At 35.3% G+C, this 15,859-nt stretch overlaps 1 protein-coding gene across 9 annotated transcripts; it reads right to left on the bottom strand.

The window, feature by feature from the left end:
* Positions 1-1,845: 1,845 nt before the first annotated feature.
* On the bottom strand, positions 1,846-13,858 carry LOC112056039 (uncharacterized). Of its 9 annotated transcripts, none has more exons than XM_024096376.2 (8): positions 13,719-13,858; positions 10,199-10,315; positions 9,694-9,930; positions 7,515-7,757; positions 6,210-6,374; positions 5,012-5,242; positions 4,805-4,884; positions 1,846-2,152 (listed from the first exon to the last, which is right to left on the bottom strand). In XM_024096376.2, exons 2-7 carry the CDS (start codon positions 10,287-10,289, stop codon positions 4,814-4,816), a joined length of 1,038 nt encoding a protein of 345 aa, XP_023952144.1. In that variant the 5' UTR covers positions 10,290-10,315; positions 13,719-13,858; the 3' UTR covers positions 1,846-2,152; positions 4,805-4,813. The 9 variants fall into 9 exon arrangements, with proteins under 9 accessions (XP_023952144.1, XP_052742149.1, XP_052742150.1 ...); XM_052886189.1 differs by lacking the exon at positions 13,719-13,858 and adding an exon at positions 13,548-13,699; XM_052886190.1 differs by lacking the exon at positions 13,719-13,858 and adding an exon at positions 10,852-10,873.
* Between the last annotated feature and the right edge of the window lie 2,001 nt (positions 13,859-15,859).

Here is a 15,859-nt window from a genome sequence, read left to right as displayed (position 1 = left end):
CCCCGGAATCGGAGGCAGAGGTCCTACACACTGGGCTACCACGGCTAAAATAAATCTTAACTTTAATAAAATTGAAGTGTCTGTCTGTGATTTCAAGATAACCGTGTTTTTTCAAGTGCTTATCTGGGGGCCCTCGCCAGGTTAAGCTAAGAAGAGGCACAGCCATACCATACATTTCTCGAAGCAATTCTAGCCAATTTCGATGTAGATTAATCTAGAATCCTGAATTTTCAATACCCAGGCCGGCATTGTATAGACACGGAATATTTAGAATAAATTTCACAGAAGCCTGAGAATTTTAACTAGTCAAAGATTCTTAATTTTGTCACTGACTTTTTTTATTCTTTACAACTTAGAGCCCTTGACTACGATCTCACCTGATGGTAAGTGATGATGCAATCTAAGATAGAAGTGGTATGGGAACGCTATATCGCTTGCCGTAGGGTAACTAATCACGGTCAAACCTAGCTCTAGCCAGACCTGGACCAATAGAGAAAACCTCAATCGACCCAGCCGGGGATCGAACGCAGCACCTCCGTCTTGTAAATCCACCGCACATAGCACTGCGCCACGGAGACTGTCAAAACGACTAACCGATCATCAAAACTAAGGCACTTCCAGCAGGCATAGAAGCTTCTAAGGAGAATTCCGAAATTGGGCTCACTCTTCAGAATGATACAGAAATGAAAAATGTACTAAAAATCTTGTCTTTTTACTAGATTATTCCATTTGAAACTTAGAGGAAATAATATTGGCCAACAACGCCTTTACAAATGCGTACCTACTTTAGCCCTCGTAGCCAAGTTGCACGTCGATTGTCTTTCTACGATCGCAAACGCTTCATTTTTTTTTCTGTCTGAGTAGGTGCCGATAGCTCCCTGCGGAACCACTACGGCGTCACCGAGCGCTGAAGCATCGCCTGATGTGACCCGAAGGCTGAAAGAAAGAAAGAGGACGGAACGGCTCTCTAAGAGCGTCTCCTATGAGACTCGGACCTCGGCTTAGAGGGCCATTCTGGAGGAGGTAACCGTTACCTGTCTGGAGGAGGTAACCGTGACCTGAATAAACGCTTCGAAAAGTAGAAAAATGTATTGGAATGACATTTTGCTATCGACAAGTCACATGATCAAGATCTGTCATTTCCATACATTTTTCTAGTTTTCGAAGCGTTTGCGAACGTAGATAGAGAATCGTCGGCTACAGTGGCGGTTTCAGTTTAGTACTCTAGTCTTTTAACTCTGTTTTTAGGCCACTTGAAGGCTTAAAGACCAAATAGCTCTGTAGCCTCGAATCTAAATCTATTTAGGAGTCTTCGTTTTCAGAACTTCGAGCCCTACTATTAAGACTAACTTTTTAAGAAGGCTCTCAACTTTTCATAGAGGCTAAATCCCAAAAGAGTTCTGCAATCTCGCGCAGAGCCTATTTAAGAGTTTGGGATTTTAAATTCTGAAGAAATTTTGTACGTTAGTAGTATGGATGAGAATGTGTAGTTAGCTGTGTGACGTCATTCTAAAACAATATGACGAATAACCAAGATGGCGGACTTTACAAGTAGGTACAAGTGAAAGGACTTGTTGGGTATATCTCCAAAAATAATGTGACGTCACTCTAAATCCAATATGGCGATCTTTTTATACATGGCATTGTTTTTTGCACTCAAATGTAAGGGCTTGCTGAGAGTAACTTGAAAATTAAAATGACGTCACTCTAAGTCCAATATGGCGGACTTCTCATTCATGACAGACTATGTTTTCGGTTGTTGTTCTGGAACCTTAATTTAGGTAAGAGTACCTAATTATTATTTTACTCTTTTTATTTAAAAATAAGGAGAAATAAAATAATTCGGAGTTTTTGTATTTTATTGATTTTTTTAAGTTTTGTAGTACATAAAAATAATAATAATTAATATAATAAAAACAATTTCACTGTAACAAAGTTCATTTCCGTGGCAGTGACTATGTTAATGCAGTCTTTGAGATCTTAAAAAAATATGAACCGGAAAAATACTGTACGCGATGTCAAAATAATTAATTTGTAACATAGTCATAATTTAAACAAATGAACAATTAAAAATAAATGTTTTAATAGGTAGGCATTATAAAATGTAACTTAGCAAGTAAGGAGCGATGACCGGCCCTTTAGAAAGCAGCAGCTGAAAAAAAATATTTTTATTTAATAATAATAACTCACGACCAAGTTTTTTTATATTGTAGAGTTGGTTTAGTGGTAAATATTATTTTCATAATATTTATGTTAAACGATAAAGAGTAATTGTATGGTCGTACGGGTATGTAAATCGTGACGGTATTTTAGTGAGTACAAATCGATCTTTTATTATAAGAGGTCAATGTGAATACACTTAGAGATTTCTCTCTCTCTTTAGATGTTAATTTTGATGTTTTTTTTACCTTCAAATTGTAATGATTAAAATGTTCAACCAAAGTAAAATAAATCCTTAATAGCTCAGCGGTAAGAGTGGTCGGAGTCATCACCGAGGTGTGGTGGTTCGATCCCCTCCCCGTTGGTCTATTGTCGTACCCACTTCTAATACAGTCTTTCCCGACTAGTTGGAGGGAAATGGGAATATTTGTCATATATATAAGATATGGCAAATATTAAAAAAAAATGGACGGAAAATTTTGAAGACAGTAAAGTGAGTTCCGGCACACACTTTCTCTATCTATAGAAACTGTAGGACTACTCAGTAACGATGTTTTGTAAAACTCGAGTGCGAGTTTTGAATTCACCTCTATACTATACAATCTCTGTCTAACACGAAACAATAAACAGAGAGCGATAGATAAATGTTCGTAGCTCACACAGTCGAAGTGATAAAAGTGTCGTTACAGAATAGTCCCCCTGTAATGCAATTACAGGAGGACTATCCTGCCCTTTTGCAATTACGTGTCGTCCAGGGGCGTAGCTGCTGTATCAGCCGTATCAATGATACGGCCCCCCCGGACTACACGGGCCTCTTACGTGTAAAAGCAAATATTAGTAAAATTTTGGTAATCCCCAATGTCAGTACGATTGCTCAGTATCTGTAGATACACTAGAAAGTGGTAAAAAGAAAATTAAAAAAAAACTTGGGGTTCCTTCCCTACATGCAAAGTGAGGATGAAGTTTTATATCGTCTATCCCATGGTATAGGGTGTCGTTATCGGTATTTTTGTGCATTACGGGAATAAAGTGCTAACTTAATCTACAGAACCCTACCCAGGGCTTTTCTTTCATCGCTACACGTCCCCCGACCCCGCGTTCGTGTTATTAACGAAGTTGCCAAGCTTTTTATAGAAGATAAATAATCCAAATGAAAAAAACATAAAAATAAAAAACTACTTTATACCCAAACAGCTTGCAGCTTCAATTGTAGATTAATCTTAATGTAGATTAGTATATTTCTAATTAAAAATTAGATGTGGCCAAAATGTAACTATAACTTTACGGTTAACTATACAGTTAACTGCATCGACGGTTATTATTATTGATAACTGCATAAACCCACATTGTACCTACTTAATAATAATTAATAAATTATTTGGAAAAACGCAAACTCAATGTTCAGACATACCCAGGAGCTTCGCTTTCCAATAAAAATCGCTGTAAAGGTAAAGTGCTACAATTAGTGTACATATGGTATGCTCTTGGCCTACAATTCATATTTTATTTTACAAGAAACTTGAAAAAAATGTAATTTGTTCCATTGGGCAATCCCTGCTCAAAAGAACTGACATCCAAAACCATTCGAGGACGACCGTACAAAGAGCTGTCCAGTACAGCGCATGAGAATCGAGGAATTTTCGAGTTGTTGTTGTATTAACTTAGGTAGGTACAAAGTAACATCAAATCGGAATCACCGAAAATCACCCTATACGTTTCGTTCATATCTTCCGTGTTTTATTTTATTCATCACAGCTGCTTTGTCAGGCGTAATATTACAAGGACATCGCAAGGGGGTTGGAGAGGGGGGGTCAAGTTCGTTTTAGCTTCCCCCCTTCCTTAGAAATTTACAAAAATATAGCCTGAACCAAAAGACTATTCAGTCAATTTTTTTTGCAATAATAATCGTCGTAGAGGTATTCTCGTAGCGCTACAATTAATGTAGCTACGTGATTTTGACGCCTACGATAACCTACTATTTTTGTACTCATTCTCTATAATACTACCAGTATTAACTTTCCCCCCAAGGGAACAAGGCTGGCGACGCCCTTGTCCAACTACCTATTCTTTTATTTATTATATTTTTATTATATTTTTATTATATTTTAACAATGATTAGGTAGTTAGAAAAGAAATTGAAATAAAGTCAGTTTAGATATAGTATAGATTTGAATATGTTATGAAAGGTGTACGTATAGCAGGATAGGTATTAGGCAGACACGGAAAGAAAACAGTTCCAGGGGGCTTATAACTAAGGCAAAGTACAGGTATAGGGTTAGATTATATGTACTCGTATTAATAAAAATACTTATGGCATCAATGCTGCGAACGACATTATGAAAAAGTGGAAAGTTATGAAACATTAAGTAAAATATTTGAAACACATTTATAATGAGGAGTCTACAGTTGATGCACTATTTTATAATTAATTATAAACTACAGTAAACGGGAAAACACAAAATTCAAAGGGTTTTCTATTTAGACTGAAACTCTACCAATGTAGATCTGAGTAATGGTAGAGTCACTAAATAAGATAGTGACAAAGTTGTTAGGATACAAACATGAGTTTATTGACATGAGGTACAATACTCATAACTGCATTATCCAAGTGCAAATATTTGTTCTTTACCCACTGAGAAAGTACCTGATACTTTTATATACAACGCATGAACGGCATTGTCTTGCTTAAATCATCCACTGTTAATCTGTCGTACACCATTAGATCTGCCATGATGAGAGATTCAATATTAGCAAATTGTAAATTAAAAAAAAAATGATCAAGAGCTGCTGATGAGAAAGTAGGCCAATATTACAGCTCGATAAAGCATCTATATAACAGCAACCCACTAACCTAAAGGCCTGATCGGGTGCTTGTCCCAGAGGAAGGTGCGTTTGACGGGTGAGAGGTAAGAGTCGCGGATATATGAGGGGCTCCTGTCCCATCGGGCCATGGGGCGTAGCTCCGGCCAGTCGTACCAGAAGGGGTCCCGAATGATCGCCGAGTAAGGCAGAGCCGGGCTCGGGTTCAGAATGTCGGCCCAGGGCCTGCGGCGAAGCCCGCTGGCGGTGTATAGCGGCGCACCTATATGTCACAATGATTAATGCCCAGACAACAGACACGTTTATATTATGACGTCATCGCTCCCGCACTGCAATAAGCACAGCAATATTGTTATTGATACACATATGAAGCTTCATTACATATATTAACTAAAATCTACTTTAAATGATTCCACTGATAATTAAAATATCATTTGGTTACACCTATAAAGTAGGCGTTATAAGTGATATTGAACATGTTAAATATTTTTTTATTAATCGTTATATGTTACTGATAGAACATATTTTTCGTAAATGTCTCATACACATTATGATTTTGCAGAAAAGTCCTGTTATCTTGTAGTTGTTTTATATTTTCTGCAGCTTTTCATTAGAAATTTTATTGGTTTGTAAATCTAAAAAAAGTATTTGTATTCTAACATGCTCTGGTGCCATGCCATTGTTGTGCAAAATATAATATTATGTTTTTTTACACAATGGTTATTAAAAAATATGCACACAATTTAATAATGATAGTTTGCATGCAATCGCAACGACGATCTATGCAGGTGACCTCAATACAGAAAGTAATGAATACTATAGAAAATGTTTTATAGTGAATATAGGATGTCCTGAAATCATATTCACGGGAGAAATAAAAGAAGACACTGATTTAATAAGATAAAACATCTAACTACTTTAATAACAATTATGTGACAAGTGCTGGAGAGAAGACGGTAGCAAAAACTTGGACTCAGATTCTATACTGGGCCGTTAGCCATTTGGCACGTCGATTCTGTTTCTACAAACTTTAACGCTTCGAAAATTCAAAAATGTATGGGAATGACATTGACTATCGACAGGTCACGTAAACAAGTTGTCGATCTGATCTGTCATTTCCATACATTTTGTTAGCGTTAGCGTTTGTAGAAAGAGAATCGACGTGCCACATGGCTAAGGCGTTATAACAAGAAGAGATTTGTCGAAGATAGGGTGCCTGTTGCCCTTACCGTCGGCATCGAATGCGATCTCAGAGTCACGCGGCGGACTTATTCTCGGCTTCACGGGCGTCGGGGACCTCCCTCGAAGTGATCGGTCAAAACCGGCCCATTTTTCAGCCTCGGCAAAGAATGGATCCTTTTTGAACACGTCCGATATCCTCGCTGGCCACGCTCCTTCACGGTAAGTCTCATAGTCAGTACCGCGCATTGAAACAACACGTTCAAGCGCGGTACTAATCATTCGGATTGTTTTGTTTTGATTTCTGATAGATCAGGTAGAGTGCAGTGTTCACCGATATGAATATCGTACTTATTAGATGTGATCGTTCCGGTGAGTCTTGCTGCGCTATATACAATGCGTTTCATGCACATGTCAGATGAACAAAAATGAATGCACGATTTTTTTTTTTTGTAGAAAACATTGCGGGTTATATTTAATCCTTGAGAAAGTTAAGAATGTCTTATTTTACAAAGACGTATAGAAGATGACAGGAAGGTTACTAAACTACTAAATCAAAACACGGATCGGTCTTTTAAATTTTAATATAAAAATATGAATGGGTTAGTATGTTTTTGTACTATTTATAAAGTACGTAACAATACAATTACAAAAAAAAAAATTAAAAAGGCCTACTTTTAGTTATGGGTATGTATGTGTTGATTAACAATGATTTTGTATAATATCAATTTGTTTTTAAATCGTATTGTCGTACATTTTATATACAAAAATGACTTTTAAATTAGAAAAACAAATAAATAGAAACTTGTATACTAGTTTAACAAACAATTATATTCAAGTTCTTAAATTCTAAAAATTTATAGTCTCCAATATAAAATTGTAAAGATCTTAATTATTTCCAATCGATTTAAATAAACTCAATTATATCATTAAATAACGATAGGTAATCTCTCAAGCTATTAAAATTCAATGTTAATTGAATCCAACAGAGAGTGATGTTTCCTTTGCATTCGTCTGTATCCACGTGATTCGCTTTCAAATAGATCGATTCAATTTAAATGCAAAAAGATTTAATACCTTTTGTAATAAACCATCTACAGCACGATTGACGTCATCTATTATCCAGTTCGTAACGTAGACCAGCTTACTCACCGAGCTTCGCCCATTCGTAACTTACAATAACAATCAGTCTTTTCGAGACACGTTAAAAGACCAAGTGGCAGGTACCTCAACCATGTCAATTTTAATAGACGTAACCTCAAAGCGAGATAATTTCGAGCGAAATTCGAATGGACCAACCTTGGCAGCTCTTAATCTAGCTTATTTATACGCTAAAAGTTTGTTTTAGAATTTACCTGTTCCCCAGTGAGGTTTGGAGTCGGGTTCATATTCGATGCCTTTAAGGCTCTTAGGAGAGAGAGGGTCGATGATGGGAGCGCTCAAGTCGGTGATGGGGTATGCCCGGTCCTTCAAGTAGAGGCCGTAGCGAGAGGGGTACAGACGGTCGATGGCGGCCAGTCTGTCGAGATGGTCCTGCCAAGCCTTGTGGGCGTCGAAGGGATCGACGCCTCGCCTCAGACGCCTCGGTACGTGGTAAACTGTTGAAGTAAACACATCCACATATAATACAAGTGCAAAGTATTTTACGTTTCAAATTAATAAGAAAACTAACCGATCAAGTGAAGGGAGTTAAGTCATGGAATACTCAAGTAAATAAAGATAACCAAATGCATAATAATCTAGATTTTACATTAATAACATAAGTAACTGAGGGTAGGTAACGCGTAAAGTACCCACGTTAGATACTTATGCTAAATTAAAGGTAAACGAAAGTAGTCTTGTTAGAATTAAAGCTATTTATCCAATAAACTGTTAAGTACTTGTTCCTAATAGTGACGAATTACAGGAACAGGATACCAACGGATATTGTTATGGAACTTTCGTAATCAAGACTACGTCATAATACGTTTGATGCACTACATGACATGAAATTCAAGGCAAATTAAAATAAACCAAACAAAAAAATATTATCAAAGGATAAAACTAAAAGAAGACCACAAATAAAATATAGAGAATTAAATTAACAGATAAAGTTACTTGAAAGTAGATTACAACTATTTACAATATTAGTGATTTGTTAAACAGCATTAGCTTATATGCTTTAATTAAATGTTAATAATAAAGTTATATTATATTTTGAATAAGAACTCACCTCTATTCACGCAAGACTTGTTATATGAAGATGAACTATATAATTTTATACTCATAAGGAGGATAAAAGGGGGCATATTATTAATAGGTAAAATAAAAAAAAATGTGTCACCTGACCAATGCTTGAAGATTTAACAATAATATAGAAAACTTTAATGATATTTATAAATGTGAGTAGGTGTTATGAGTAAGAGGTGATTTCTATATAATAATAATAATAATACATGTCATGTCAATACTAATACAAATAATACATGCAATAATGAAATATGATTCGGACAAAACTTGCAAGCAAACATTTAATGCTAAAAAGATACAAAAGCAATAATGTATTCAACTGTTGTTTTATAAATATGTTACTGAATTGATAACTATTGTTGTTATTTTAAATGATTCACAAGAACTAGGAGTATTTTTTCGGGGTATACGTATCTCTACCCCTAAAGAAAAGTGTATTATGACAAAATTAACTGATTGTGGATGGCCATGTTATATAATTAAATCAATAACTGGTAATATTGAAATGCTATAAATAACGAATATCAATATATTGAATTGCCTGTTTGTGATAGTGTATTATGTAGTGCGTAATACAATGTTCATTATGATTTAAATCTCCGAGCTTTAAACAGGCTCCACGTATAATTTTAAATGCTTAAGCTTTATTAAAAATGTATACAAATGTTATATAACATTTCAAATTTACATTTAATTAAGAATAATGATCATTTACATGAACTGTTGAGATATTGTAAATTTACAAACGGCAAATACAAAATATTTTTCTTTGTTCATTATTTATATTTTGTTCTTCGTTGACATCAGTATTATAGTACAAGTATGTCCGCAGTAAGTTATCTATTTTAATCATTTAAACTGCCCAGGCTTTTGCTGAAACAATCAAAATAAATATGCGAATATATACATCCATGCATTGTTATAGTGTGCCTACCACATTAGTCCTAGTTTAGGATTAATTATAAAATGCATTGAATATAAACGACTATATTTCTGTATAGCATATATGGAATAAACAATGCAGTACTTAAATAGATGATACTAAATATATATCAGAAAATATGCCAATAACATAATGCAAACAATAATACAAAAGATAATTAAGAATATAGATAACATATATAGCGAGTAAGTAAACACGTTACACGCGTTTTTGCCAAAGCAATGGTGTTATGTGGTGTGAAGCCAAATAACGTCAACGAATTTAAATTTAGAGCAAGCTATCAATAATCTATTACTTTTATTACAATCATAACATCCGTTGACGACTTGGCAAATCGATGTATCCAAAAGTTCGATACTAACTTGGCCTGTACTGTTCGAGAGAGCGAGGGTAGTTGTGGGCATAGATGGGGCGTGGGGAATAGCCGTATACTTCGCGGTGGACTGGCAGGTAACGGTATCCGGGGACTGTGATCCTCTCGGCGGCGGCGACGGGGTCATCGTAGATAGATTTGCTGTAGGGGTAGGTGGACAAGAGCTCCGGGAATACGCTGCGGCGCGACGGCCTGTACCTCTCTTCGGCTCTGATGTCTTCCGATCCTGTACCAAAAACAGGCGTCAGTCTCAAGGAATCAATTGATTTTAACAATAAAATATGGTCATGAGTTCAGATAAATTTTAAGGTGACATTGTCCAAGCATTCATGATTGTAGATCCGGTGTGCCTTAGACTTTTAGGTTACCATGTTATTTTTCGTTTCATTCTTAATTCTTGCGTTAAAAGATGATATGTCTAGATGATGTTTATTAATTTTTTCCTAATTTTTATTTTTGCATCTATACATTTATTCTATTGACGTTTTAATTACCTTTTAGAGATCGCACGAAGGATTGCCAAAATCTGGCTTTCTTCGACGGCGACTCATTTCTGCCAATCATCTCTAAATGACTTTTAAACATTTTGGTGGTTTATGTCGAGCTCGTTTCTGCAAAGAAAAATTACTACTTAGAATAAAAATCAAAATCAAAATGGCCTCGATGGTATAATGGTGGTTTCGAATCATGAGGTCACCTGAGTTCGTATGTCCTGGGTCGGGCTATGAACTATTGATGAACATCCCGCCTCCGAGCTGCTCAAGTAACCAAACTTTCAGTTTGCAGTTGCAGGAAACTTTGGTAGTTTTACACCCATGTACCATGTTAAGCCGAAAGTATCGGTCAATATGATATCTGACAGTGATCGTTACATGGTCAAACATTTCACCCTATCACCAGCCAACTCGCATTGGAGCATCGTTGGTATTATAACTAAACTTCAAATATCCTGTCCTATAAGAAGGGAGACGTGGCCTTTTATAATAGTCATTCGAGTACATACACATACATACATACGAGTACATTTGAGTTTGCTCTGTATGTTCTGTACAAACTATACGAGTAGAAGTCAGGGTAGACCAGGTGGGTGACATAATGAATACAATAGCGCGCACGTTCCTCGTAAATAGAGCAATGACGTTTGTACCGTTAGTAGTTAGCCGAGCCGCAAATAGCCGTCTCCGTGGCTGCTCCGGTTCGACTGGCCCATGGACTTGGCCGACAGCCAACCTAACGAGCGTGAAGAGTAACTCGAAAACGATCGTTTTTACCAATGTTTGATCATCGCTTAGTTATTTTAGCGTTTGTCGCGACCTTGTTGTGAGGTTCGTTGTGAATAAGTCAGCGGAGTGTTGCAGACTCTATTTTAAGTAACTCTTGGTGTGTAGTATTCTTTATCAAGTAATTCGACAAACGTTAGGTTCACAGCTATTATTGCATGACTAATATCAATGTTTATATTGTATAACAGCCAAGAAAATCTCCATATATACTTCTGGTCATGCCAAGTTACGAATAGATAAATATATCTATTAGCAAATTAAACAAAATAAATACAGATCGAAGATAGCTAAGACAATTAATTAAATCTCTAATCTAAACTATCCGCCTACGTCTTGCTCGATAGATTCATGAGTTCCCTGAATGTGCTATGGAATATCTGAGGCGTTTGCGTCATACTTTATATTTAGCAAGCCAGTTGTGCCATTCATCAAAACTTCGATCGTACGCAGGTCGATCGAATAGGTGAGACGTTCAATATACATTTATTAATCTACTAGCAGACGACCGCGTCTCCATTCGCGTGAAATTCTATTTTTTACAAATCCCGCGAGAACTATGGATTTTCCGGGATTAAATGTAACCTATGTTCTGCTCCAAGATCCAAATCAAATCAAATCAAATCAAATCAAAAATCATTTATTTCAAGTAGGCTCAGTTTACAAGCACTTTTGACACGTCAGTTGACTATTTGTAAAGATTCTACCACCGGTTCGGAAGGCAGGTTCTGCTGAGAAGATACCGGCAAGAAACTCCAATCTATCTATATACCAAATTTCATAGAAATCGGTTCAACGGCTTAGCCGTGAAAAGATATACAGAGTTTCGCAATTTATAATATTAGTATTAGACGTTTGCATTGAATTTTCATATCGGCAGCAATATTGATCAACTAAACATATTTTATTCTTATTAACTTGTTACAGCTATTCTTTCTTATTAGAATTCATAAATATTGAGGCAGAACCTGCCTTCCGAACCGGAGGTAGAGTCTGTACAAATAGTCAAACTTGACGTTTTAAAAGTGCTTATAAACTAAGCCTACTACTTGACATTGAGCCTACTAATTGAATTTTGATATTGGTTTTTTTTTTATTTAAAAATAAATAAAACTCTTTTACCACAGCTTATTTCACTTTTAATTGCTGGCATCCAATAGCAATTTGATTCAAGCTTTATTTTAAATCGAAACTCAATTTAATACAATTATGTATTTGTATTAAAAATATAGGTATTGTTTTGTAGTGATTTCAAATATTATTATTTAACTGTTGAAAATGAATTAAAATATTTTTTTAAATCATGACTTTTTTTACAAATTACCAAATTGATCTAATTGGTAGTAAAATTGTAAAATGGAATCATGGAATTTTATAAAAATTTGAAATTAAATTTATTTTTAATTATTTTCATGAATGTTATTATAAATTCATAGTAATTTTACTGTAGGTCCTTCCATTGTATTTTGAAGTATTCAGAGACTTTAATAGTTTATATGTTTACGTCATAAATAGAAGTATTAAGTAAAAAGAAAATATTTAAAATATTTAAAACATCATAAAATAAATAAATTTATATTGGAAAAACAGGAACAAAATAAAAAAAATACGTAGGTCAAGATGAACAATGAAGGCCAATGTCAGATTTATTTTGCTAATTTGGCTTTTTCTGTGACCCGTTTAATACATATGAGTCATCCTAGACTAAGTCTCCCATCGTATGCCAAGCATACCTGGCCGAGTGGACTAGGTGATGAGAGATAGGTAACCCAAAAAAAATGTATTATGAAACGGATACAAAAATACTTGAAGGCGCGTCGATTTGCCGAGATCGCAAATTTGGCTCGGGTGTGAGCTGCCCAAAATAGACGAAGCGTTCGCTCGGATCAAATTCACAACATTCCCGATGCCACGGACCGTCGCGTTGCGTCGTGTCGTATCGTATCGCGCAACAGGTGCACACACATCGTCTTGTCTTGCACTATTTGTCTTGTAGTTTATGGCTATGAACATCCGTACAGTTTGTATAAAAAATACATATAAAAGAAAATACAAGTCCTCATTTGAAATACCATTTAAATAATTTACTATAAAATTTAATTTATTCTAAAATTGAAAGTAGATTGTAATTTACATAATTTAACATTATTATATTCATAAATATTTCAAAAATATTGAAAGGAAAGTATTAAAAATAATATTAAATAATAGGTTCGCCATTTATTTATTTATTTACCCATGGATACTCAATATGCTAGCGGTATAACCCTCTGAATAGCAAGACTATTAATCACATAATTAATTACCTATTTTTATTACCATTACTACAAAAACCTTTTATTCTTAACATTTATTCATAATTTACAAATTCTTTTGATTTATTATTTAAATTATGTGAAGACAGCATAATTTGCCACGTAGCTACGCAAAGAAAATACATTTACGTTGTCAACCGCTATCATCTATCCACCAGATTACGAGAATAGCTTCTCAAATTTTCAAATATGAGCTGTTACAACATCAGCTGCTAATTTCATTTAAAACAAAACATTAGGTAACTTACGTGCTGTGCAGACAAAGTTACCCTCAACGTCTACGAACACCCGCGAAACGAAACGACAAACAGAGATGGACAATAAACATCCGGAGTTAGAGGCTACACTTCGGGCCACAAGATTCGTAACACTTTCAAAAACATATTTTTTTTTTAATAACTAGGAACCACTTGCCTTACCGATTAGTATATTGATCGTTAATGTTAGGTGCTGTTTGTCTGACGAGCCGACGTCGAGTGTCGGACCTGGCTGGGCGCGCACTGAGGGCGCGCGGCGGCGCCCGCCCGCCGTCCGCTCCGCCCCCGCCCGCCCGCCCAACATGAACTTTTCACTTTCAGCCTCAAATGCCTCAAACTCACACATTTATTACAATTACACTTTTTTCATTTTCATAACATCTCATTGGTCCAGTACTATATGGCTTCTAAAGACGAGGTCCTGAGTTTAAGTTCAGGGCTGAGCTATGAAATATTGAGCTTCTTTATTCATTCAAAGAAATACTTAGTAATAGTTTGGATTTGGGTGACATCCTGTGCTTTGGGTCCCGGTTAACAATTAACATTGATGAAACATTATATTTAAAGAAGTAAAGAAGAAATTAAGTAAACCGTAATATCATATAATTTGTATTTTGAAATAAAATTTTACAATTATACACAATTAAAACTACACCCAAACATAAAATCAGCTGACAAATATAATTAAAAAAAGCTTTTTAATTATATTTGTCAGCATTTAATATCGTAAAAAATCCAAAGAAAGGTTTATAAACGCTAGTAAAGTAAGTAGTAAAGTATTTATTTTGTAAAGAAATGAATTAACTTCATTCATTTCTTTACAAAATAAATACTTTACTACTTAAAATAACGCAAGTTGCTACGCTGTAGATCTTAACAGTCCGTTGGACGTCATCTATTCTATTTTATTTATGTATTCAGTGCTTTCGATTCAATTAAATAATTTTATTGTATTTTATTTTTCCAGATAAAACTAGAAATATTGTTGCGATATTCCAAGAAACATTTTTTTCCAAGATGTGCAGTGCATAAATAGTTTTTTATAAATGCTGATGTATAAATAGACTACATGAAAAACGATCCCAAACATATTTCAAAGTCACAAAACCGTTCTTTATACATCTTGGTTTATTGAAGGGATCATCATTTCAAATGTAGTTTATCATCATCTTTATCAGTCTATATTAATGGCCCACAACAGGGTTAGGCTGTCCTCCTTGTGGAGAAGGGATATGGAGCTTTGACCCACCACACTGCTCCAATGCAAGTTGACAGTCACTATCAGATAATGATAGTGAATCGTTACAAAACCGGTGACCGGGACCGACAGTTCAACGTGTTAAAGATCTCTCTGAGATCTCTGTGATCTGAGAACACCACCAAGTTACTAACTACAGGCTCAGTTTTTTTTGGAAGAAAAACTATAAAGAAACTCAAAACTCAAAATTCATTTATTTCAATTAGTCTTAGTTTACCAGCACTTTCAAAACCTCAGATAATAATATTATTAGGTAATTATAATTAGTCGATACTTAAAATTAAAGTTACGAAGGTTTCAAAGCGCCTTTGTCACAGAAGAGCCCACAACAAAATCAGATTTTTTTTTTTGTTTTTTAGTTTATCACCATTTTGCATTTTTATAAGTAGCCAGTAATATTAGCATTTTATTATAAAGCTCAATATTTAATAGAGCTCAGGACACAAACCCAGGACCAGGGACCTCATCCTAAACCACACAGGATAACCACTGGACCCATTGGAGCATTAAACGTAGCAAATTTTCTACAGCGAATTATTCTATATTTATTCTGAAACATTCTAATACGCCACCGGATGTTATGATTTAAGCTCGTAATAAATGAATTTAATTGAATCTTCTTTTCGAAAACCGTCTGCAAGGTCAGCTCCATCAATAAAGAACGTCCTCTAAATGTCTCGAATATTTATAGAATGTAACACATTGACGCTGTTGAAATTTTATTACGGCGCATAAAATGTTTCACTGTTACGATTAAATCGTTAGTTAAGTGAAAACCATTAACGACAATACCAGAAAACTTAACATCTCAGGCTGTTAGTCTCCCACACACTGGTAGCAATGAATGAAAAACCCACGACTGATGCACCTCAGTTCCCCGCACGCACGATTTCACACCTGCAATGTCTTTCCCCCAGTCGCCCGCATACATGGGAGTGTCATCAATGAACTTGTCAGACTAATAATTCGATTCTCTTGTCTTAGCACCGCAGATAGCTTCATTGTCAATAAGCACTTAGCAATAAATTAGAGACCGACTGAATCT

Source organism: Bicyclus anynana, chromosome 16 (assembly GCF_947172395.1).
Source record: "Bicyclus anynana chromosome 16, ilBicAnyn1.1, whole genome shotgun sequence".
Lineage (NCBI taxonomy): Eukaryota > Metazoa > Arthropoda > Insecta > Lepidoptera > Nymphalidae > Bicyclus > Bicyclus anynana.
The sequence above is the reverse complement of the archived record's forward strand: the minus strand, read 5'-3'. Positions and strand labels throughout refer to the sequence as shown.